This window comes from Nyctereutes procyonoides, unplaced genomic scaffold (assembly GCF_905146905.1).
Source record: "Nyctereutes procyonoides isolate TBG_1078 unplaced genomic scaffold, NYPRO_anot_genome, whole genome shotgun sequence".
In the NCBI taxonomy this organism is placed as follows: Eukaryota; Metazoa; Chordata; class Mammalia; order Carnivora; family Canidae; genus Nyctereutes; species Nyctereutes procyonoides.
The window spans coordinates 32,883,463-32,907,688 of record NW_026575159.1 but is presented as its reverse complement, the minus strand read 5'-3'; the positions used below and the strand labels follow the sequence as shown (position 1 = coordinate 32,907,688).

General features: G+C 59.7%; 1 protein-coding gene across 1 annotated transcript; it reads right to left on the bottom strand.

Annotated features, from left to right (window-relative positions):
- Window positions 1–6: 6 nt before the first annotated feature.
- Window positions 7–24,226, bottom strand: SPATC1 (spermatogenesis and centriole associated 1). Its single transcript, XM_055313900.1, has 5 exons — window positions 24,016–24,226; window positions 9,520–10,013; window positions 8,832–9,402; window positions 8,570–8,709; window positions 7–1,835 (listed from the first exon to the last, which is right to left on the bottom strand). Exons 1-5 carry the CDS (start codon window positions 24,224–24,226, stop codon window positions 1,506–1,508), a joined length of 1,746 nt encoding a protein of 581 aa, XP_055169875.1. The 3' UTR covers window positions 7–1,505.

Below are 24,226 nucleotides of genomic sequence, written 5' to 3'. Positions count from 1 at the left end.
CCGGGTTGCGACGTCCAGCAACTGAGCTCAAAGCCACAGGTGCTAGCCAGCCCCGGGGCGCCCCGCAGAGCTTCCCCGAGGCCCCCGCGGTGCCGGCGCCGGGACCCTCCCCCAGGGAGCTCCCCCAACGGGGTGAGGGGCCGTTGGTTCGGCCTGAGCCGCCGCCCCGCCCCCGGGCACGCGAGCCGCACGCAAACCAGCTCCCCACCGGGGCCCACCCGCACCGGCTCGGTCGGCTCCCAGGGCTGCGCTGCCTCGCGCTGTCGGGGCTGCCGCGGGGCCCCCACCTGTCGGACCTGAGCTGTGGGCCAGACCCCACCGCGCTCCAGGTTGGCTCTTCCGTTGCCCTGTGGCTTGAGTCGGGGCTGCCCTTCACCGCGCGGGCTGGGCGGTGGAGGGCCTTCTGGCCCCGCCTCCCCTCCCGGTTCTCCGGAATCCCGACCCCCTTCAGCACCAAGGTCTGGTGCTGGAGGGTGGCCCCTTCCTGGTGATGCTGGGCCTCCCCGCAGGCAGAGCGACACTTCTATCTACGGATGTCTACCTATCTGTACGCAGAGTCCTCCCTGCCTTCCCCAGGGGGTCTGGCTGGATCCCCGAAGCAGCAGGCCCGGGAGTGGGGAGGGCCAGGAGGCAGGGAGCGCCTGGGAGAGGGCTCTAGCGCACCCAGGATCCCCGGATCCTCTCCTTCCCTGCATTCCTTGCTGGTGGCGGCTAAGATTCCTCTGCCTGCCGGAGTCTTCTGGAAGGCAAGCCCTGGTGCTCAGGGGCCTGCTCTGCTGGGGTCCTCATTCCCCCTTCTCGGCCACCTCTGCCTCCCACTGCAGCTCCAGCCTCTCTGGCCTCCTCAGACAGGTCCTGTCCTGTCCCCCCACCCCTGTGGCCCCAGGCCACCCATGGGCTCCCCCAACTCACAGCCTCCCAAGGACGAGCATCCTGCCTGCACTGCTTGGTTTCCTGTACTGTCCACAGGCCCTTGCCCTCCTGGTGTCCCGACTGACCCCCACCCCCACCCCACCTCCATCCTCCCCGCCCTTCCTGCCCTCCCCCCTCCCCTCTTCCCAGCCCAGTACAGAGGGGATTCCCACATCCACATCCCGTGCCTCCCGCTTCTGCCTTCCGCTCTGCACCCAGGCTTCAGCTCCCACCTGGCACTGATGCTGCGCCGCCGCAGCCCTTCCTGCCGGTTGGGCTCCTGCGGCCTCCTGCTCTTCCCCGTCCCAGTGTCAGGGGCCCCTCCTACTCCCACTGCCAGGTGAGGGAAGCCATGGGACCTTTGAACACTGCCAAGCTTCGGTCTTGGGGTTCTCACGAAGGGCCCTGGGCTGGGCATGGAGCCCTAGAGCAGGCAGGATTGAAGGGGTGCGGGGGGGTGAGGTGCTGGCCAGCCACCCCAGGACAGGCGGCACCACCCAGGAGTTCAGGTCTGGGCCCGGCCCGCGGCTAGCGTCTGTGGAAGCTTTAATGGCCTTGCACTGGGATGCGGGGCAGGGTGGCAGGAGCCAGTGTCACCAGATGAACATGGGCTTGCCATCATCACGTGCCAACTGGCTGAGGCAGGAGAGCAACAGCAGCGCGTCGGTGAGCATGCTGGGGTGCACGGTCTCCACCAGCACGCGCTGCAGGAAGTCCATGCTGTAGGAGCCGCCCTCGGACGCAGCCAGCTCCGGCCTCTCGCGCAGGATGCCGTAGGCGTTCACCAGCTGCTCGGTCAGCGCCGGGTGCACCCGCCCTTTGTAGCCCAGGCTTTGTAGCCGGTTCATGATGGTTACATAGCGCTGTGTGAGCGTCTGGCACAGCTCCTCATCCAGCTTGTGGTCGCTGGGGTTCAGGGAGGCCTGAGGGGAGAGCGGCCATCAGGGTCCCTCCACCCTGCACTGGTACAAAGGCAGGAGAGGGGCGACTGTGTCTGTGGGGGTGCTGGGTTTCCTGGAGGTCCCGGGGTGTGCTAGAGGTATCCCGGAGGTCCTGGGGGAGAGGCTCCAACCTAGTGGGTTGAGCTGCAGGGGAGGGTTCTCCACCAGCGGGCATTTGGGACTGAGCTGAGGTCATGAAATGCTGACAGCATGGCTGGGAAGGAAGGAGGACGGGGGTCCCTAATGACCGTGGGGGGCCGGCCATACCACTCAGGGGCTTTCCCAGGCCTCCTGCTACTCCCTGCCCTGAGGCCTCCACCTCCTTTCCAGGCCCCTTCTCTGTTCCAAGCACCCTTGGTCTCAGCGCTGGGGGTCCCACCACCCCTCTGGTGACCCCTCCTGGTACCTGGACCTGGGGACTGGCAGCGACTGGTGGGTCCCCACCCAATTCTTCCTTGCCTGGGCCCCCCAACCAGGCAGTGACTGCATCCCAACATCTCAGGAGGAAGCAGGAAGCCAGCCCCTCCTCTCGGCTCCTGCCATCACCCCCTGGGCATGTGACCTGCACACGCATTCAGGGCCCCCTGTTCAGAAGGGCCCACACTCTGCTTCATGCTCTGCTGTAGTCACCCTGAAGTTCTTTATAAATTTTGAACAAAGAGCCCTGTATTTTCATTTGCACCGAGTCCTACCAATGACGCAGCTGTCCCCAGGCCCACCGAGTGACAGGTCTGCAGTAGCTGGACAGGGTCTCGCCCTGACTGATCTCCCCCTGCACTTCCCACTGCTGCACCTCCTGGGGTTAGGGCCTATCTGGCCCCGTGCACCCCCCTCCAGCCATCCCCTGGATGCCTACCAGGCTGCTTCCTAAGCCCTCAAAACAACGTGCTTGGCCTCACCTTCTCCAGGAAAATCCCCTGTCCTCTCCTCCCCCGATGGTCATGTGAACAGAGCACTGGACTCATGGCTGGGCTCAGCTAACATGACCCCTGACTTCTGGCAGATGCATCCAGAACCCTCTGCTCAGCACTCAGTGCACAGTCAGCACCAGGACAAGCCTGGCTTCCTGACTCTAGGCTCCTCTTGGCCCCTAAGCCTTCTCCCTCCATCCGCCGTTTCCTTCCCCACGTCAGGCGGCAGGGAGCTCAGCCAACTCTCTGGGTAAGCGGTGAACCTGCAGCTCTTCATGCCGAATGGCACAGAGCGCAGTGGGTGGACAGTGTTAAGCCTCGCCCCCCTGTGGGGATGTCAGGACCCATCATCTGCTCCCCTTGGGGAGCACACTCCTGCTGTGTGCCACACTAGGTGTATGGAGCCCCAGATAGGAGCACAAGTCCGGGGGGAGCGCACGGCACCCACCCTGCCAGGGTGCTGGACGGGAGAGGAGTGTGGGCATATTCACACTGAGACAGGCCAGGTCTGCCCCAAGGACATGACCCCTTGAGAGCGGAGGGCCAGGTGAGGGCAGTGAGTGGGGAGGAGCAGGACAAGGACCCCGCCGGAGCCAGGGATGCCTCCCGGCACCGAGAAGCTGGCAGGGCTGAGCAGAGCATGGCGGCGGGGGGGGGGGGGGGGCTGTCGTAAAGGGCCAGAGATTCCTGGTCTGTTGGCTTTGTGACTCTAAAGGATAGTGCCGGCCATATAAGGGGATGGGCAGAAGCTGGCAAGAGAGGGTGAAGGTCCTGTCTATCCATCGCACAGATTCTCAGTCCTGCCCTGTGTGGGGCGCTGAGCAAAGCCTGCTCTGTTTACAAGGATAACAAAGCCCAGGAGGAAGACAGTATGGGAGTGCGGCCGCGGGGAGCAACCAGCTGCCGGGGCGAAGGTCTCTGGAGGGGAGAGGATGCCTGGGCTGCCTCTGAAGGATGAGGACAACGGGAGCAAAGGAGCTTCCAGGACAGGGAACAGCATGCATGGCACAGAAGGTGCTGGGAGGCGGAGCGCAGAGCAGGGGGTCACATGGAGAGCAGGTTTCAATGGCTGTTTCAGTGACCATACTGGGTCTAAGCCTCAGTTTCCCTGCTATGAGAGGAAGGAAACCACCTGATGGCTATTTCGAAGATTAAAGGAGGTATCTCCAGGGGTGCTGAGCACAGCGTCAGTGTTGGTCTGCACCACCACGAGGGGACCCTAGTTCCCTAGGACACACCAATGGGCTCGCTCATTGGGCAGAATTGCGTTTCCCAGGAATGGAGGGAGGAGGGGCTTCCCAGGGTGTTGGAGCTGGCCCGGATGAGGCCACCGTGTGGTGACGGAACCCGCCACCCGGTGCCTCGCTCCCACCCTAAGCTCTCCTGCCCGCCCCCCCCCCCGCATGTATCAGCCCCGAAGCCCTGGCGTACATGGTCAGGGCTTTGCTTATCTACTGAAGGCCGCCGGGGAGTGGGGGAGCTCCCCGAGGGTGCGACTACTTGGCGTGAACTTGGCATGGAGTGGGTAGCTGCCTCCGACGCCTCCTAATCGGAGTGGGTAACTGCAGCGGGAAGGGTGGCGGCGGCCAGCAAGGTGGCAGCAGTTTGGTCCAGGGTAGGTGACGCAGGTGCAGATGTGTCCTCGGGGAACGTCTGCGGGCAGAGCACCTGGCGCTGGAGCACCGTGGAGGAGAGCGCGGCTGTGAGCAAAGGCGCGCGCACCTCCAGGAGGCGGGGCAGGTGCTCAGCGCGGGTCTCTCCGCCCCGGGACTCCCACCGCACAGGGCACGTGTCCGCGGGGGGGCTCCGCACGTGGCTCAGCACACGCCAGCGTCGGGACGGAGCCGGAGCGCGCCCCGCCCTGCCCCGCCCGGGTTAGGCTCCCGCGGCCCGCCCCCCGCTCCGCCCCCGAGGCCTGACGTCACCGAGATCGAGCCGATGGGACGGCACCGCGGCCGCAAGCTCCGCCCCTGCGCCCCGGGTGGGTCCTGGGGTCCCGCCAGGGGTGGGCCGGGTCCGAGCGCGCGGCCGAGGGACGGAGCGAGCCCCGGGCGCGTGGGTCCCGGCGCCTGGCGCGCGCTCCGGGGCTGGAGGATCGCAGGTGACCGCGCTCCGCATCGCGGGGCGTTGACGCCGCCAGGGCCGCTGTGGTTGAGGACCCGAACACCCTCTCCCGCGCCGCCGGGTGTTAGGGCAGAAGGCAGGCTGGGAAGCCTCATGTGATCTTTTCAATGATAGAAAAACATTGTTAAAAAAAATATTTCTTCATGGTTAAGAGACCCCAGAGCTCTCAAGAAATGAGGACGAGGAAAGACTTCGTACCCTGGCGTGGGCGACGCAGGAGCTGCCTCCTCCGGCTTTTGTTCGGCTGCACGGCTGCCTGGAGCTGGGAGCCTTTCCCGGACGCCCTGCGGCTTGGGCACCTGCACCCGGGCTTCTTTTTTTAATATATATATATTTTTAATTTATGATAGTCACAGAGAGAGAGAGAGGGGCAGAGACACAGGCAGAGGGAGAAGCAGGCTCCATGCACCGGGAACCCGATATGGGATTCGATCCCGTGTCTCCAGGATCGCGCCCTGGGCCAAAGGCAGGCGCCAAACCGCTGCGCCACCCAGGGATCCCCTGCACCCGGGCTTCTGCGCGGGTGGAGGCTCCTGCCTGGGGGCCGTGGTGCCCTGGGGGCAGGTTCCCCCGAGCCAGGGCGCAGGGGCTGTGAGCCTGGGTCTTCAGGGGTGGCTGCACCAGCTCTTGTACCCACCCTGGCATCCTCATTAACGTCTTCCTGTTTACATCAGCCAGTGTGGATTCTGTTATCTGCCACCAGGAGCTTGACTGAGGAAGATCTGGCCAACAGCCTGGGACACACGTTGCACTTAACAGGCACCCTTGACGTGTGTGTTCCTAGGCGAGTCTCAAACTGGATGGGGTTGCTGTGTTATCTATTTTAATATTCTTGTGTTTATTTTTTAAAGATTTTATTTATCCACTTGGGAGGCAGAGGGTGCGCATGAGGGGTAGGGGCAGAGGAAGAAGGAGACTCCCGGCTGAGCAGGAAGCCCCATCCATGCAAGACTCGAACCCAGGACCCTGAGATCATGACCTGAGCAGAAGGCAGACGCTTAGCTGACAGAGCCACCCAGGTGCCCCTGTTTGCGTCTCTTCAATAGTGTGCAATATGATTGTCTACATACAAAGGCCAAGATGACGTACAGGCTATTAGAACCAGAAAAAGAGTTTGGCATGGTAGCGGGAAACGAACCGTTATGCAAAAAACAAGACCATCCTTTGCAGGCCGGTGAGTGGGACCCCAGAGGCCCCAGGACCCAGCCAGACACAGCCGCAAGGTACCACCCCCGCGACCCTCACACGGGCGTGGCTGGACTCCGGGCCTGCTATGACTGGGAGCCGGAAGGAAAGCTAAGAGCACCTGGTCCCCCAGCAGGAGGCCTTTGCAACTGGGCAGAAGAGGTGACAGGTCTGGGCACTGGGACAACTTTTACTTGAGCTTAAAATATGGCACAGGAACGGTCTGTGAACTTTTAAAAAAAGATGGCCCAGATTCAGAGAAAACAGTCAACAAGCCCTTACTCAGCAATGCGGCTCTATTAAAGCTTTTCCTGTCACCCTTACGGCGTCCGCGAAGCAGACGAGCCAGGCTTGAGCAGGTTGGGGGCCGGGATGGACTTTAGGGATTCTAGCAATGACCGATGCTGGAGTTCCACATGCAGGGAAACAAGATGCTCTGAGGAAGGGAAATGAAAATCTGGGCAAAGTGGAACTGGATGCTGAGAGGAACCAACACGAGGGCCAGGCAAGCCGGCGGGTCAGCCGGTCCGGGGAGCAGGATGCAGCTTCACGGTCCTCAGGTGGAACCAGACGTCATCCATATGCAGTGGGCTCTGCAGAGGCCCGGCCAGGGGTGTTTGCCTGGCGTCAGGGGCAATTTCTGCGCAGCTGGGCTCCCCTGGGGAGGGGTCTGCTCCCCCACAGTTTGGGCGGCAAGGGTATGACCTGGCAGCACTGGTCGTTGCCGATGGAAGGTGCATGGGGCCAATAGCTCCGGAAGAGCTGCAGGTGGGCATGGGGCACAATGAGCGGATGAACGTTTGGTGGGAGCCCAGCCTCCCCGCCGCTAGCTGCCAGATGGTGGTCAAGGCGCTGGCCACTGGCCAGGGACTCCCGTGGCCGCCAGAGGAGAGGGCCTCACATCCTGCTCTCATCTCCCGCCTCTTCGCTACAAGCTGCCACTTAGAGTGATGACCGTTGTACGGCGGTGGCGTAGGAGTGACTCCCGCGAAGTGAGGAGCCGGGGTGGGGCTCGGCTTGCCCAGCCAGCTCCCGCGTCAGGGATGAGGTGTCTCTACCTCCTTCCATCCGGACGGCATCCTCAAGCAGTAGGAAGCCTCTTTCACAATTTCATATGTAGCTTCCATGAGGGCAGCTGGACTTGTGTTCATTACATGCATCTTGGCCAGTTGATATCAGACACAGCATCTTAGAGACACAAATACTGTGCTTCTGCTGTGTTTTCCGCCAGTTTTTAAACAGCCTGGGCCAATCTGCCCTCGGGACCCGGCAGTGGCGGCAGACGTCCCGGAGGCGCCTCAAGCCTCATGGGACTGACCGTGACCAGGTGGGCCCTGCTGACGTGAGCAGCAGAAACGGCAGGTGCGCGGGAACCCCCCCGCAAGGTGAAGGCGGCCCGGCCCCAGCCTAATCCGGAAAGCAGTACGGAACTACACATTCGACCTAGGTTTTTCCTGGAACTTGACAGACGGTCGAGGAGCAAAGAGGGGGGGAGCAGAGACAGCCTGGAAGAAGGGAGGTGCCCCAGCTCTGCCCCCCTTCCCATGGGGGACACCAGGGTCGGGGGTGTCAGAGTGGCGGTGGACCCCACCCTCGCTCGCGGGACTGGGAGGCGACTCAGCTGCCCTCCGCCCTCCACCGCTCTAGCTGCGAGGGAGACCTGAAGCGCACAAGCAGTAAAGGCAAAGTGGATAATTCTGACCACATTCAAATTAAAAACCTAACTGAAGGATACAAAGGAAAGGGCGGCCTCAAGCCTGGATACAAATATCGGCATCTGCAGATAAAGACGCCGGAGGGACAGAGAGAGGTGGGGGAGCACAGAGGACTATTGCCCAGAGGAGGCCAAGTGGCCGCCCGGAGCTGGCGCGTCCACGGGGCGTGGGGAGGGGCACACACGGAGGAGCACACACCGTCAGCTGCACCGCCCATATCTGGCGACTCAGCTCGGCGCGTGGGGCTGAGGTACAGTGCCCAGCACCCCTGCGAAGTCCTGTCCTCTGTGCTCCTCAGCGGCAGCCGGCTTGGTGAGCGGTCTGCTAAGAGTATGCTGAAACCAGCCTGGGCCTGAGGGCCCTGGCCATGAGGCCGCCCGCTGCTCAGAGGTCCTGGGACCTGCCTCCCCTGGGTCACCCCAGTGACCCTTGAGGGTCCCAATGGGTGGGGAAAGCATTAGCTCTGCTAGTCTGGGGGGCCCTGGGGCTGAGAGGTGGCCATGGGGAGGCGATCGCAGTGCAGGCCTGACCATGTTCAGCACCCCCCCCGCCCTGTCCTCTGGGGGGCCACACCCCTAGGACCACAGGCTCCTGATGCCAGGTGCCCTGAACTCCCCCTGCCCCTCGGACTGAACACCATGCTTCCTCCCTCCCAGGGTGTCCTCGGATTCTGACGTGCTTGGCCAGGCTGGGTCCCAGGGCCAGGGCCCCCCAGCAGCCTTGCACGGCCAGCGAGCTCCCCGTCCCTGACAGGCGGTGAATGGGAGAGGGCGCCACACACCTGGATGATCTTCTCTGGAATGTTGGAGACCGTGAAGCCGTAGAGGCGCACGCGCTCCGGGAAGATGCTGGACAGGATCCTGCGGTCCAGCTGGAAGGCGATCTCCCCCACCAGCCTCTCCCAGGCCAGCTGCTTTGACTCTGGGGACGACAGGGGGCGGAAGGAGTGCTCAGCGGCCACGGTCAGCGGCCCAGGCCAGTGCCAGGGAGGTCCGCGAGCACGTAGGAGACACCCCCTCTTGTGTTGAGCGCGTGTCACTGACCTCGGGGGCTCTCAGGGAACTTGCTGGTCTTGCGGTGAGCCAGCTTCCGTTCCAACTCCAGGATGCTTTTGCGAGAGGTTTCTGAGCCATGTGGGCCCCGGGTGTCGTTGATCGAAGCCGGGGAGGACGAGGTTCGGGGCGGGGAGTGGGGGTTTCGTGGAGGGGAGTGAGAGGTGGGTGAGGGCTGGGTGGGGGGGTGGTGTGCCCGGGTGGAGGACTGGGGGGGGTACGGGGTGATGTGGGTGGTGCTGGAGGGGGTGTAGTGGGTGACAGGAGGGGGGGCGGGAGTAGGGGCAGGGGCGAGGACTGCGTCCACCGGGGGGGCCGTTGTGGTGCTGGGGACAGGCACGGGGACTGCTTGTCCCTGAGTGGCACTGGGCTGGGGCCTGACGTCTGAGCTGCCATAGGAGAAGGTGGTCATGGGCCCAGGCGTGCTCCTGGTGGTGATAGGGGTGGAGGTACGGATGGGAGAACCCACAAACGTCATGCTGAGGGGATCCAGGTCCTGGGCTGGCCGGGGATGCTCCGTGGGCATGGGGACTGGAGACGCGGTGGGGGTGCAGGGAGGAGAAAAGGAGGGTGAGAGTGAGGCCGGCCTGCGGACTGCCCGGGGGCCGCACCGCCTTCCCCCCCCCCCCCCCCGCCCCTGCCGCTTACCCTGGGCGACGGGCCTGGCTCTGGCCAATGGCTGGGGCCCCGAGGGGCAGCCTTGCAGTGGCTCTGCCAGCGGCACCCTCGGGGCCTCGGGCAGCACCAGGTTGCTCAGGGGGGTGACCAGAAGGTTCTGAGAGACGCCGAGAGTTGCGGCCGTGGAGGTGAGCAGGGGGCTGCCCAGAGAGACAGCCACCGAGCCTGCCACCGGGCCCATGAGGGGGCTGCCCAGGGGCAGGGGGCCAGCGGAGGGCAGGCCCAGGGAGCTGGCCAGCGTGCCCCCTGGGGACACTGCCAAGGGGCCGGCCAGGTGGCCGCTCAGGAGCCCGGTGAGCGGGCTGCTCTGCGACACAGACCCCAGGCCGGGCAGCAGCGAGTTGAGGGGGCCCGTCAGGGGGCTCACGATGGGGGTGGCCGCAGGGGTGGGCTGTGGGCTGCTTAGCACGTCGGCCAGGGGCGCCAGGGTCAGAATCCCCAGTTCTTCCAGGACGGGTTCGTTTGCTGCTGCCGGGGCCTGGGGCAGGAAGACACCTGGGGGACACAGAGAGAGCGCTGAGACCCCAGGCAGGCCCGAGGGGAGGGGCTGTCGCCTGCAGAGGCAGGGCCCAGGCCACGGTGCCCCTTTGTTTGCCTCTTACGAGCTGACCAACTGTGAGCTGCCTCCGTTGGGTGGGCCAGACCATGACCCCGTACCTCCGAGGGGGGCCTGGGGGCAGTCGGCAGATCCCCCAGGAGGGCCTGGCCCTTCGTCTCTCTGTCTTTAGAGGGAGCCGTCATAGGGCCCTTCCACAGCCCCCCACCCCTCCTACCATCCCATGAACAGAGATGCTGACCTCTCGCTGGGGAGGGTCTCCAGGGGGCTGGTCCCCCGGTTGCCAAGTTGACCCACATGTTCCCTGGTGGGGAGGAGTGGGCCCAGGCCCCCTGACCACTGTCCCTGTGGGGACAGCCTAGCCTCACCAGGTGGAGGACCCACAGGGCGGCCAGAGTGAGAATAAGCACACGGGCTCAGTGGCACCAGTGGTGGCTTTTCCCTGCCCAGTGTCTCTGAGGACAGTAAATGCAGGTTCAAGAGGGTGGGTCTGGCCTAGACTTGCTGCTCTACACTCCTGGATCCCCGTGTGGGGGCCCAAGAGCCCTAGGGTTGTCCTGGGGTGTCTGAGAGTGCCCTTGATGACCAAGGTTTGGGAAGGTTTGGGGGAGTGTGCATTTTAATTGAAAACTGCCACATTTGTTGTTGTCATAAAAGCCATATGTGCTCACTGTGGAGAAAGAACAGAGCTACAGAGAAGTCAAAATAAGATTGGAAATTACTGGGGGCAACTGGGGGCTCAGTGGTTGAGCATCTGCCTCCCACTCAGGTCGTGACCCCGGGGTCCTGGGGTTGAGCCCCCGTCAGGTTCCCCACAGGGAGCCTGCTTCTCCCTCTGCCTCTGCCTCTGTCTCTCTCTGTGTCTCATGAATAAATAAATAAAATATTTAAAAAAAACCACACACACATTACAAACTACTGGCTGTCCTGTCACTCCACTGCTGGTCATAACACGAAGCTCCGTGTTGCCTCAAGGACCTTCTCCCCGTGTTTTGTAGCTCAGGGGCTGATGCGCCTTGTCTAGGAAGGGCTGCTGGTAAATATTGCCAGTTTTGCAGCCCATCTGCTCTCTGTTGCAGCAACACAACCCAGCTGCCCTGCTGCCAAGGCCGCCACAGACCAGCACATGGAAACAAATGTGGATCTGTAGCAACAAAACGTTATTCAGAGACACTAATATTTGAATCTCGTGTACTTTTTGTACATCCAGAAATAGAGTTCTTTTGATTTTCTCCCGTTTAAAAATGTAAAATCCGTTCTTAGCTGCAGGGCCACGTACCAATAGGTGGCAGGCAGCCTTCTGTGAGATCCTTGCCCTTGCGTCCTTCCTGTCTTCACGGGTCGGCCTCCAGCAGCACCCTCCTCAGCCAGCAGCCCTGGGGGCGAACCTGCGCCGTCCGTGGAGCCCCTTCCAGTCCTGGGCCATGCACATTGATTCCAGTTTTCCCAGCGGCAAATAATTCTACTACACAAATCTTTTTTAATTTTTTTTTTTTTTTTTTTATGATAGTCACACACACACACAGAGAGGCAGAGACACAGGCAGAGGGAGAAGCAGGCTCCATGCACCGGAAGCCCGACGTGGGATTCGATCCCGGATCTCCAGGATCGCGCCCTGGGCCAAAGGCAGGCGCCAAACCGCTGCGCCACCCAGGGATCCCTACACAAATCTTTTTTAATTAGGTTTTTAACTTCCATTCCGGTGTAGTTCACGCACGCCATGCGGTGTACAGGGTGGTGATCCAACATTTACATAAGACACGCGGTGCTCATTCGGACAGGCGCAGCCCCGAGCCCCATCACCTGTTTCCCACCCCACCTCCTCCCCTCTAGGGACCTTCAGGGTGTTCTCTAGCCCTAAGAGTGTTTCCTGCTTTGCCTCTTTCTTTCTTTTTTCCATTTGCTTGTTTCTTAAATTCCACCGATGAGTGAAATCATGTGATAATTGTCTCTCTGGTGGACTTCTTTCACTCAGCATCATACCCTCTAGTTCCATCCATGTCGTTGCAAATGGCAAGATTTCATTCTTTTTGATGCCTGAGTAATATTCCATTGTGTATGTGTGTGTGTGTATATGCTGCTTCTTCGTTATCCACCCGTAAGTCCACCGACACTTGGGCTACGTCCACAGTGTGGCTCTTGTTGATGACGCTGCTGTAAACAGTGTGCACGTGTCCCTTGGAATCACTTTGTCTGTGTCCTGTGGATAAGTACCCAGTAGGGCTGTTTCTGGGCCATAGGGTAGCTCTACATTCAGCCCCTTGAGGACCCTCCTCACTGCTCTCCAGAGCGGCTGCCCAGCCTGCATTCCCACCAGCAGGTCAGGGGGCCCCCCTTTCTCCTCATCCTCACCAACCCCTGCCATCTCCTGACTTGCTGATTTTGGCCATCCTGGCCAGTGTGAGGTGGGATCTCGTTGTGGTTCTGATTTGTTTTTCCCTGAAGATGAGTGATGTTGACCATGATACCTACGTAAATCTTTATTATTGGTTCTTTACCCTGAAAACAGACGTTCCAGCGCTCCTTAGTGCACACTGCTAAAGCTACCCTCTTGCAGAGCCCTCAGAAGCGTTCTTGCATTCCCTCGGAAGTCCCTGGGCTTGTTGCTGAAATCTGTGCCCCTGGGACCCTGCGCGATGTGTGCCAAGATGTCCTGCCACTTTACTTTTATTTTTTAAGATTTTATTTATATATTCGAGAGAGAGAAAGAGAGCACGTGGGGGAGGCAAAGGGGTAGAGGGAGAAGCAGGCTCCCCACTAGCGGGGGAGGGGGGGACATGCCCGGTCGGATCCCAGGACCCGGGGTCTTGACCTGAGCTGAAGGCAGACGCCTCAGGCGTCCCCACCACCACTTTACTTTTCTTTTACTTTTGTTATTTGTGTTTTCTGAACGAATACATTAAAATACATAAATCAAATCAGCCGTTCTGTTCTTTTCTGATTTCTTTTTTTGGCTTTTTGGAAATATTTGCTTTAGGATCAAGGAGACAATAAAACTTTGGGGCCAAAGGGAAGTAGCCTGCAGGGAGAGAGAACCTGGAGGGGGGAACCGGGCTGGGGGAGACAGCTGGCGGGGCTGGGAAGACCTCCTAGAGCCGCGGGGTGAAGGGGGTCCGGGGGTGGGAGCTGGGGCCTGTGTCCTTCTCACGTGGTCTCCTCTGAGGCTCTGGATGCTGTGGGGAAGGAGCACTTGGGTAAGGAGCCGGCTGGGGCTCAGCCGGGTGCCCCCAGCCTCCCTGGGTGATCCCTGTCCCCCCGGCTCTCCCCCACTTCCCTCGAGGTCGCGTCTGGGCGTCCCCGCACTCCCTGGCTCCATCTGTCCCTTCCTCCTGAGGCCTGTCCGGCCAGGCTTCTCCGTCCTTCTGCCCGGCAGTGCCCCCCCACCCCGCCCCCGTTGCTGCCGCGGGCCTCAGGCCTGCCCTGGCTCGTGGGCTGGCATCCCCACGCAGGGCGTTCCCCCGAAGGCCTGCCTTGGCGGGCATCCAGACCCTGGGCTCGGGGTGCTCCCCCCCCCCAGCGGGCTGCTGCGGCTCGGGCCTGGAGAGCTCCAGGCCCTGTCCGTCCTGCGGCTGGCCGCCGGCGCCCGCCCCGAATGGCCTGGCCTCTTCCCAGCTCCGCTGAGGGCTCCAGCCTCGGCTCCCGGCCCCGGGCGTCTCGGGTCCCCGGCGCTGCCGTCATCCCGACTCTCTGCCACGCTCACCCCGGCCCTCTGCCCACTGGCCACTCCGGCAGCCGCCCCAGCGGGTACCCCAGCAGCGCCCCACCTGGTCCCCACCGGCGTCTCCTGCCTGCATCTCAGGGGACCCTCCTGGCTGCTCTGACGCCAGCTTTCCCCCCCAAGCTCCCGCCAGACCGTGCCCGTCGAAACGGCCGCTTGCCCACCACCGTCAGGGCTGGATCACCAAGGCCCGTGCCTGGCCTGTCCCCCCTCAGGCCTGGCTTCCCACCTCCCCCGCTCCCTCTGCCCCAGCCCCCGGGGCCATCTGCCTGTTCCGAGAGTGCTCCGGGCACAGTCTGGCCTCGCGTGGGCTGGTCCCGCCGCCGGCCACTCTGCCAGTGCGCGCGCTGCCTGGCCCCTTCCCGGGCGCCTTCCTCCTCAGCGCTGATCTTCAACATGCTCTGCTCTGACTTGTCCATTTGACCTGTGTCCCTCCACTGGAGCGGACGCTCCACGAGGGCGGGGGGGCCTGGTGCCACGTTTCCCAGGGCCGAGAACAGGGCTTGGGCCACAGCGAGTGTTCAGTAAGTAAGAAGAAACGATGGCAACGGAAGCAAAGATGAAACTTGATGATTAAAAGAAAATTGGTCAGGATAAGACTTGAAGTCTATGTGTGCCTTTAACCACGGAGAGTTAGGGCAGCCCCTGCATTGGGCTCCCTGCAGGGAGCCTGCTTCTCCCTCTGCCTGTGTCTCTGCCTCTCTCTCTCCCTCTGTGTGTGTGTGTCTCTAATGAATAAATAAAATCTTTAAAAAAAAAAAAAAACACAGAGAATTTGAAGTGACCACAGAAGGAAGTGTCCATAAAGTGACCGCTTAAACTGTGACCACTGAGATAGCCGTGTCAGATGTGAAATTCTTTTTTTTTTTTTTTAAGATTTTATCTATCTATTCATGAGACACACAGACAGAGAGGGAGAGGCAGAGACACAGGCAGAGGGAGAAGCAGGCTCCATGCAGGGAGCCCAACTTGGGACTTGATCCCGGGACCCCAGGATCACGCCCTGGGCGAAGGCGGTGCCAAACCGCTGAGATCCCCGGGCTGCCCAAGATGTGAAATTCAATGAGCATGTTACTGTCTGAACAAGTTGTTGGTCTTCAGAACACAGAGAATGCAAGATTCATCAGGATCTGGGGCGCCTGGGGGCTCAGTTGGCTAAGTGTTTGACTCCCGGTTCTGATCTCAGGGTCAGGAGATCGAGCCCCGCATCAGGCTCTACACTGGGCATGGGTCCTGCTTCAGACTTTCTCTGCCCCTCCCCTGTTCTCCCTCTCTCAAATAAAGAAATAAATCTTTAAAGAAAAAAAAAGTCATTGGAGTTTACAAAAGCAACGGTATTTCCATTCAATTGCAATGAACAATTCAAAAATGAAATTAAGGAAATAGCATCAAAAAGAACAAAGTATTTCGAAATCAATTTAACAAAAGAAATGCAAAACTTATTCTCTGAAAACTACAAACATTTCTGAAAGAATTAAAGATCTAGGGGTGCCTCTGGTCATGACCTCAGGGTCCTGGGATAGAGCCCTGAGTCTGGTTCCCCGCTCAGCAGGGAACCTGGTTCTCTCTCTGTCCCTCTGCACCTCCCCCCGCTCATGTGTGCGTGTGTGCTCTCTCTGTCTGGCTCAAATAAATAAATAAAACCTTAAAAAAAAGATTATGTGGCACTGGCATAGTGCGGAACATATAGGTGAATGAAACAGAATAAGGAGTCCAGAAATAAACCCATGTATCTGTGGTCTGATGTTCAACAAGGGGACCAAGACAATTCAATGTGGGAAAGAATAATCTTTTTTTTTTTTTTTTTTATGATAGACATACAGAGAGAGAGACAGGCAGAGACACAGGCAGAGGGAGAAGCAGGCTCCATGCACCAGGAGCCCGATGTGGGATTCGATCCCGGGTCTCCAGGATGGCGCCCTGGGCCAAAGGCAGGCGCCAAACTGCTGCACCACCCAGGGATCCCTAATCTTTTTTTTTTTAAGATTTTATTTATTTATTCATGAGAGACACACAGAGAGAGGCAGAGACACAGGCAGAGAGAGAAGCAGGCTCCATGCAGGGAGCCCGATGTGGGACTCAAACCCGGGACCCCAGGATCACGCCCTGGCCAAAAGCGATGCTAAACTGCTGAGCCACCTGGGCTGCCCGGGAAAGAATAATCTTTTCAAAAAACAGTGATGGGACTGCTGGAATCCACGTGCAAAAGAATGGAGTTGGATGCTTACCTCACACCATATACAAAAGCTACATGAATCAAAGGCCTAAATATAAGAACTAAAACTAAAAAATTCTTAGAAGAAAACATAAGGGTAAGTTTCCATGACCCTGGATGTGGCAATGTATTCTTAGATATGGCCCCAAACCGGTGAGCAACAAAAGAAACAACAAACGAGATGGATTTCACCAAAATTAAAAGCTTCTATGTTTCAAAAGATACCATCAAGAAAGTAAAAAGAGAACCTGTGGAATGGGAGAAAGTAATGCGAGTCGTGTACTTGATAAGGGACTTGTACCCAGACCCTATAAAGAATTCTCTCACTCAATAATAAAAAGATAAATTGCCCAACCTAAAAATGGGCAAAGGACATGAGCAGACATTCTCAAAGATGATATACAAATGGCTCGTTAGCACAGAGAAGATGCTCAGCGTTATTATGCATCAGGGAAATGCAAATCAGAACCACTTCACGCTCACTGGGATGGCTCTAACAAAAAAATCAAATAATATATACTGGTAAGGATTTGGAGAAATCGGAACACTCACACATTGCTGATGGGAATAAAAAATCCTGCAGTCACATTGGGAAACAATCTGGCAGTTCCTCAAATAGTTACACGTATAGTTACCATACGACCTAGCAATTCTCCGCTTAGATATGTGCCCGCGAGACGTGGAAACACAAATCCACACAGAAACTCTTAATGTGGATGTTTATAGCAGTTCATTCAGAATAGCCAAAAGGAGGAAACAGCCCAAAAGTCCACCGGCTGAGGAATGGATACACAAAATGTGATGTGTCCATTAATGAAATGGTATTCAAGCATGAAACAACAAAAACTCCAGTCCCAGCAGGAAGTTCTGATTCACGGGACAACACGGCCAAACCTTGGAGACATGTGCTGGGTGAAAGAAACCAGACACAAGAGCCACATGTGTATAATTCTATTTATAAGAAATATCCGGGACGCCTGGGTGGCTCGTCTGTTGAGTGTCTGCCTTCGGCTCGGGTCAGGGTCTCAGGGCGCTGGGCCAGAGCCCCGAGTCCGGCTCCCTGCTTGGCGGGAAGCCTGCTCCTCCCTCTCTTCCCTGCTAGTGCTCTCTCTCTCGAGGTCTGTCTCTCCCAGACAAAACAAAAACAAAAACAACCTATCCAGAATAGGCAAATCCGTAAAAACAAGAAGTAGATAAATGGTTGCTGAGACGTGTAGAGGGGTAGGTGGTAGGAGCATGATCGCTGAAGGGGTTCTTTCCGAAGTGATGAAAATGTTCTAAACTCGTGGTGATCTTTGCACATACCTGTGAGTATATGAAAACTACGGAATCGGGGCAACCCGGGTGGCTCAGCGGTTTAGTGCTGCCTTCGGCCCAGGGCCTGATCCTGGAGACCCCGGGATCGAGTCCCACGTCATGCTCCCTGCATAGAGCCTGCTTCTCCCTCTGCCTGTGTTCTACCCCTCTCTCTCTGTGTCTCTCATGAATAAATAAATAAAAATCTTAAAAAAAAAAAAAGGATTCCTGAGGGTCACAGGCATTTAGTTTACAGGGAAAACATTGGTGGTTCAGAGGCCAGTTCAGTGCACAGCTGGGGGCACAGAGCAGGGAGAGGGGTGTGTCCACGGCTCAGGGCCAAGACCACGGTGGCTTCCGTCATGGACACAGTGTTCACAGGGTCTGCGATCCCTCAGGGCCACCAAGGAGAATCCCAGAAGCAGGGAGATGGGGGAAGGAGGTTGGGTGGGTGGGGGGATGGGGATAAAGGCGAGCACCTATCCATCTGAGCCGGGGGGTGGGGGGAGTGGGGGTGGCGGTGGGGGGGGCGGGTCTATGGAAGTGTTGGATCATATAATCTCCACTTGACACTAAGGTGACAGCGTATGTTAAGTACCTGGAATCTAAACGAAAACTAAAAAAGACATTTCAGCCCATAGCTTTGCATTTTTTAATAAATTAATTTTTATTGGTGTTCAGTTTATCAACATACAGAATAACACCCAGTGCTCATCCCGTCAAGTGTCCCCCTCAGTGCCCGTCACCCATTCACCCCCACCCCCCGCCCTCCTCCCCCTCCACCACCCCTAGTTCATTTCCCAGAGTTAGAAGTCTTTATGCTCTGTCTCCCTTTCTGATATTTCCCACACATTTCTTCTCCCTTCCCTTATACTCCCTTTCACTATTATTCATATTCCCCAAATGAATGAGAACATATACTGTTTGTCCTTCTCCGATTGACTTACTTCACTCAGCATAATACCCTCCAGTTCCATCCACGTTGAAGCAAATGGTGGGTATTTGTCGTTTCTAATGGCTGAGTAATATTCCATTGTATACATAGACCACAGCTTCTTTATCCATTCATCTTTCGATGGGCACCGAGGCTCCTTCCACAGTTTGGCTATTGTGGACATGGCTGCTAGAAACATCGGGGTGCAGGTGTCCCGGCGTTTCATTGCATCTGAATCTTTGGGGTAAATCCCTAACAGTGCAATTGCTGGGTCGTAGGGCAGGTCTATTTTTAATTCTTTGAGGAACCTCCACACAGTTTTCCAGAGTGGCTGCACCAGTTCACATTCCCACCAACAGTGTAAGAGGGTTCCCTTTTCTCCGCATCCTCTCCAACATTTGTTGTTTCCTGCCTTGTTAATTTCCCCCATTCTCACTGGTGTGAGGTGGGATCTCATTGTGGTTTTGATTTGTATTTCCCTGATGGCAAGTGATGCAGAGCATTTTCTCATGTGCATGTTGGCCATGTCTATGTCTTCCTCTGTGAGATTTCTCTTCATGTCTTTTGCCCATTTCATGATTGGATATAGCTTTGCATTCAAATGCAAAATATACACGTGATTATTTTAATCTTTCTATAATTTGAACTAAATTGATTTTTTAAAAAATCCCATGTGCCCCCCATGTGCCCACAAGCAGGGAAGGGGGGTCGGAGGGAAAGAACCTCAAGGGGACTCCCCCCTGAGCAGCCCCGCCCCCCAGGGCCGGATCCCACCACCGCAGCTCAGCACCTGAGCGGAAACCAAGAGTCTGACGCTTAACTGAGCCACCCAAGGGCCCCCTGATTGATTTTGTTAACCTGTACCCCCAACATGGACTTAAACGCACAACCTGCAGCTCACAGGCCACAGGCTCCAGCGCTGAGCCAGCCACCCGCCCCCCCATCTTTTTATCATCTACATTTAATTGATTTTGATTTGTGAGTTGAAACCTTCCCAGGTTTAGGTGATAGTATTAGAACCTTAAAAAGTTTTAGATTCGCTGCGTTTACATTTATTTCACACGTTAAGACTTACTTAGGGTCCAGGAAGGTTGGTTTGCTACGTGGGATGATTACAGTCAAACAGGGACGCAAAGGTCGTAGGTTCACAAAGGCACTTAACAACGCTTTAAACTATTTCACGGAACTGTGACTCATCCCCACCTGCTCCTCCCGGCAGCAGCCCCCCTGCTTCGTGCTGCCGCCCCTGGGGGAGGGGGAGGGACCAGTGGGCACCAGTGGGGGGGGGACGCGGGGAGGGAGGAGGGGGTGGGGGAGGAGGGGGAGGGGGAAAGTCAGAGGAGGGGGAGGGGGAAGGAGGGAGGAGGGGGAAGGAGGAAGGAGGAAGGGGAAGGAGGGAGGAGGGGGGAGGAGGGAGGAGGAGGGGGGAAGAGGGAGGAGGGGGTCGCGCTCCCGTCCGCAGCCTGGCCTCTCGCCCCGCCCCCCTGCGCTCTAGTTCCCCACCGCACCAGTCCCCCACCGGGTCTGCACGCAGGCTCTGGAGGAGTCAGGTTCCCGCGAGAGACGGCATCGGGGGCGGGGCCTCGCGTGGGGGCGGGGCCTCGCGGGCGGGGGCGGGGCCAGAGCCCGGGAGGCTGGGCCCCCAGGGGGCTGACCCGGTGGGCGCAGGCCGCTGGGGCCGAGGTTTCCCAAGAGCGCAGGCGCGGCGGAAAGGGGGGAAAGAGCTAGAGGGGAGTGACAGGTCCTGAGATAGGGGAGCAGCCCTGAGGCGTGGCGGGTCCTCCGCTGGGGACGGATCCCCAGGAGCAGGACCGGTCCTCATGGGGGTCGGGTCCCAGGGGGGACAGGTCCTGGGAGGATGCTGGTGAGGGAGGTAGAGTGGGGGGTGGGGCCCCAGGTGTGGGTTCGTGTCCTGGGGACCGCGATCCTGAGGGGGAGGGTTGGTCCTGATCCTGAGGGATGTGAGGAGGGTTTGGGGGGAGGGGCTGGGTTCTGATGGAGGAGGGATGGGTCCTGGGGGAGGGGTGGGGGGCGACCGGAGACGGCCGGGAGAGGACAGACGGACTTAGAGGGGGAAGGGAGCCCCTGGTTTGGGGGAACTCAGGGGCAGGGGGCTGGGAAACAAGGGGGTAAAGGGCTCTTCTGGAAAAAAAGAAGTCGGCTGCCCCCTGCCCCCGGAAGCTTGCAGCCACCTGCAACCCCCAAGAGAAGACAGAGGGGGCAGCAGGCAGTGGGCTGGAGGAGGGGGAGGGGGAAGAGACGGGAGGGAGGAGGGGGCTGATGGGCGAGGGGAAGGAGGCGCGGGGGGTACCAGGTAGAAGGAGCCACAGAGCCCCCCCCCGCCCGCAGCTGCCCGTCCACCCCGACGGCCTCTGCGTTGAGGGACCAGGCGTGAGCAGTGGGGGGGAGCAGTCGCTGTCCTGTCACCTGGGCCCTGAGCGTGGCGGGCTCGCTGTGTCTCCTGCCACAGCCCTGCCTTCCAGTCCATCTGCCCTCTGCTCACCCCCGAGCCTCAGGAGCACGAGGCCTTGGCGGCCTAAGCGCAGCCCGGCTCTTCCTCCCACCTGCCATGGTCGCGGAGCCAAGGCCCGGAGCTCCTGGCACCTGGCACCTGTCCTTTCCGTGTGAAGTCAGTGCAGCCGGCAGCCACCGCGCAGCCACCGGGCCGTCACCTCCTGCGGCTCCCGTGGCCCCAGCTGACCCAGACCCCGGGCCTGCGCCCTGCTCGGAGGGACGCGGGCCTGTCTTGTCCCCACCTGCAGCTCGCCTGGTCTCGGTCCGAGCTGCACCCGCATTGCCTCCAGCGCCCCCACCTTGCGGCCGCCGCCCGAGCCGCGGAGCCCCCCGCCCCGCCACCCGACCGCCGCTCATGCCCACGCTCCGCATCCCCATCCCGGCTTCAGCTTTCCCTGAAGCCGCGCCCGCAGTTCCCTCACCTCCCGCCCTCCCTCCCTGGGCGCTGGGAGAGCTTCCGGCACCTTTCCCGCGTCTTCCCACCTCTACAGAGAGGCGCCCCATCCAGGAAGCTGGGCCGGCTCCGCCCCAGCCCTGCTCCAGGAACCGGCCGACGGGTCCTTCTGGCTCTCTGCGCTCCTCCCCCGCCGGGGCTCCCGGTGCTGGGGTTCAGGTCTAAGCAGCTCACTCCCCCCGGGTCACTCCCTCGCCCCCTCGTCCCTCCGCAGCCTCATTCTGTTGAGACCACGAAGTCCCCTCCAAGCTGTGTCCTGGCCTCTGTGACATTACACTTTGAGGTTTCCTGGCATCTCCGCTTCTCTCCTGAGCTGGCTCTGCTCTCCCCTCCCCGGTGGCCTCACCACTCCTGCGGCTTCAGCCTTCACCGGCCTTGCACCCTCTTCCTCCTGCCCTGACCCTGCCTGGAGCTCAGGGTTGCGTCACCGCTGCCGCCCGCTTGCGCCACACTGGTGGTGTCACTGGTGTCGCTGGCCAGGCTCTTTCCTCCTGTGACCCTGCTGACCTGCTGACCTAGCCTTGCTGACCTGCCGACCGCGGCGGGGCTCGGACCAAGGGTTGGGAGGACACAGTGCCATTAGCCCAGAAAGAGAAAGTTGAGGTCATGGTCACAAGAGCAAATCAAGAGTGAAAGCTTGATCCCTGAGGAAGATGAGCCACAAGGCGCGGGCAGGGGCAGGGGTGGAGTGAGGACATGGCCAGAGAAATGGGTCCCCCTGGGCTGGACCGGGGACAGGGACCTCTGTAGTCTCAGGAGGCCACAGCACCGGTCACCCAGCCGCCTCTGTGGGGACAGAGACACCTTCTGGACGCCCTTTTGTCCCTCACGTCCAAGCACTTCATTCTTTTTAATGACGTGAGCTGATTGCTCTCCCCCTGGTTCCTCCGTGGTCCCACCTGATGCCTGAGAGTCTCGGCTCCTCAGCTGTCTGGCTCGCTCTGGTCCCCTCCAGGTCCCTTCCCAGAAGAGGGGAAGCACAGACACGGGGCCCCTGCCAGGAACCTCCCGGCGCCATTGGGTCATCAGGAACAGGTCCAGGCTCCCTGCAGGGTCCCCTGAACCCCTTGCTCATCTGACCTCTGCTGACCTCATCCACATCTCACTGGCCCTGATACCCCCTCACTCACAAACACACAGTCACACACACACACACGCAGCCTGGGCTTTAATGCTGATGTTTCATGGTCCTGCAGGCCCCCTCCTTGCGCGAGCTATTCTTTGTCCTGTACCCTCTTCCCATCTCTTCCTGGCTCACCCCCACAAAGCCTTCCTACCCCCCTAAGTTGGACCCTTCAGGAGGTGGAAGTCTTTACATTGTCCAAGGATTCTTTTAAGAATGAAGCCTAGGGATCCCTGGGTGGCGCAGCGGTTTAGTGCCTGCCTTTGGCCCAGGGCACGATCCTGGAGACCCGGGATCGAATCCCACGTTGGGTGCATGGAGCCTGCTTCTCCCTCTGCCTATGTCTCTGCCTCCCTCTCTCTCTCTCTCTCTGTGTGACTATCATAAATAAATTAAAAAATTAAAAAAAAAGAATGAAGCCTAAATGGGGAAAACTTATTTTTTTCTTAAACTTTGGGATTTCTTGTACTTTGTCCCTCCCCACGTCTTTATTTTTGTGGGCCTGATGTCCTGGTCATTGTAGTAAAGCCTTCAGAGGAGGGGGGGCTGTGTCCTCGAATCTGTGGGGGTGTGTGGAGACCGGTGGGATGAACAGCCGGGCTGATAGCAGAGAGGCCGGGGCAGGGATCCGAGGAGGCAGCTTGGAGAGCAGAGCGGGGAGCAGGCTTGGGGCAGAGGCGGGGGCACAGGCCCAGGGGGCTGGCATCCCAGGCCAGGGGCGCTTCTTAATCAGAAACACTGTGCTTTGGAGGGAGCTGGGCGCCAGGGGGTCGCTGGGCCTCAAGACCCCTGGAAGGGACCTTGGCTTGTGCTGGGGCCTGGGGGTGGAGGGCAGGGAGCCGCGGGGACGGAGGTGGCAGGGCGTGGACGGCCCAGGGTGCGCTTGGAGCTCGGAAGGAGAGGGGTTATCAGCCCCAAAGGCGTGCAGAGGCTTAGACAGGGCACGTAGGAAGCCATCGGGGCCTTCCTAGAAGCACCACCCCTGAGGGCCGGGGTCGCGGCCCAGCTGCGGAGGCCCAGCGGCAGACACCGTGAGAGCTCGGGGCTCCTCTCAGGGAAGGATGCTAGTTCAGGCCCCCAGGGATGCCGGGCTCTGTCGCTGCAGCCCATGTGACCCCCACCGACACCCTGTGAGCTGCGGTCTCCCGCTGCCTCGCCCTGGGACCTGGCCACCGCTGGGAGTTTCCTCTGTTATCTCCCGGGCCACCTGGTTCCCACCCCCCATCAGCACAGTCGCCCCCACCCAGAGCACCTGCTGCCCTGCCTCTTCCGTGTCCCCCTGGCCTCCGGGTGTTCCTCAGCCCGGGGCTCAGTTAGTGGCACCAAGGACTCGCCCTCTGCCCCTGGCTCCTGGGCTGTCACCTGCCCACTGGCCATCTCTAGGTGCCGAGGAATGGGGTGCGACAGGTGGCGGAAGGGAGGGGAGGCTGAGGGTGAGGGACTATTGGACCCAGTCGGCGGCACGGCACGTGTGGGTTCCGGAGCTGGGAAATTCTGTCTTTGAGGCTGCTTGGAAGTGGGGCTGAGGGGAGCAGAGCAGGCTCCGGCCATCGGGGTGGGCGGGCTGGGGCCTACCGCATCCCCAGGTCCCGCATCCTCCCCTCCCACCCCTCCCCGGCTGGGGCCACTGTCCCAGCAGCCTGTAACCGACTCCCCAAGACCCCCCTTCCCCTCCTTGCTCGCTTACAGTTTCCCAGGCGCTGAGAAGGGTTGGCCGTCGGCTCGCCAAGCCCCGAGCTGAACCCGCTGATGCCCAGGCCACCCGCCTGGGTCTTGATCGCCGACCTGAGCTCGTGATTCTCCCGAATGAGCCGCACCAGCTTCTTCAGTTCCTCGTTCTCCCTCACCAGCCTCTCGATCTGATGCCGAAGCACCTCATAATTGGTGAGCAGAGACAT

Bases quoted from the DNA above. Each gene is read 5' to 3' on its own strand.
- SPATC1 (XM_055313900.1), bottom strand. From the start codon at position 24,226: ATGTCTCTGCTCACCAATTATGAGGTGCTTCGGCATCAGATCGAGAGG. The intron at 10,014-24,015 runs GTAAGCGAGCAA...TGTGTCCCCCAG, and splicing joins TTCTCAGCGCCTGGGAAACT to GTGTCTTCCTGCCCCAGGCC. The intron at 8,710-8,831 runs GTCAGTGACACG...TGTCGTCCCCAG, and splicing joins GTTCCCTGAGAGCCCCCGAG to AGTCAAAGCAGCTGGCCTGG.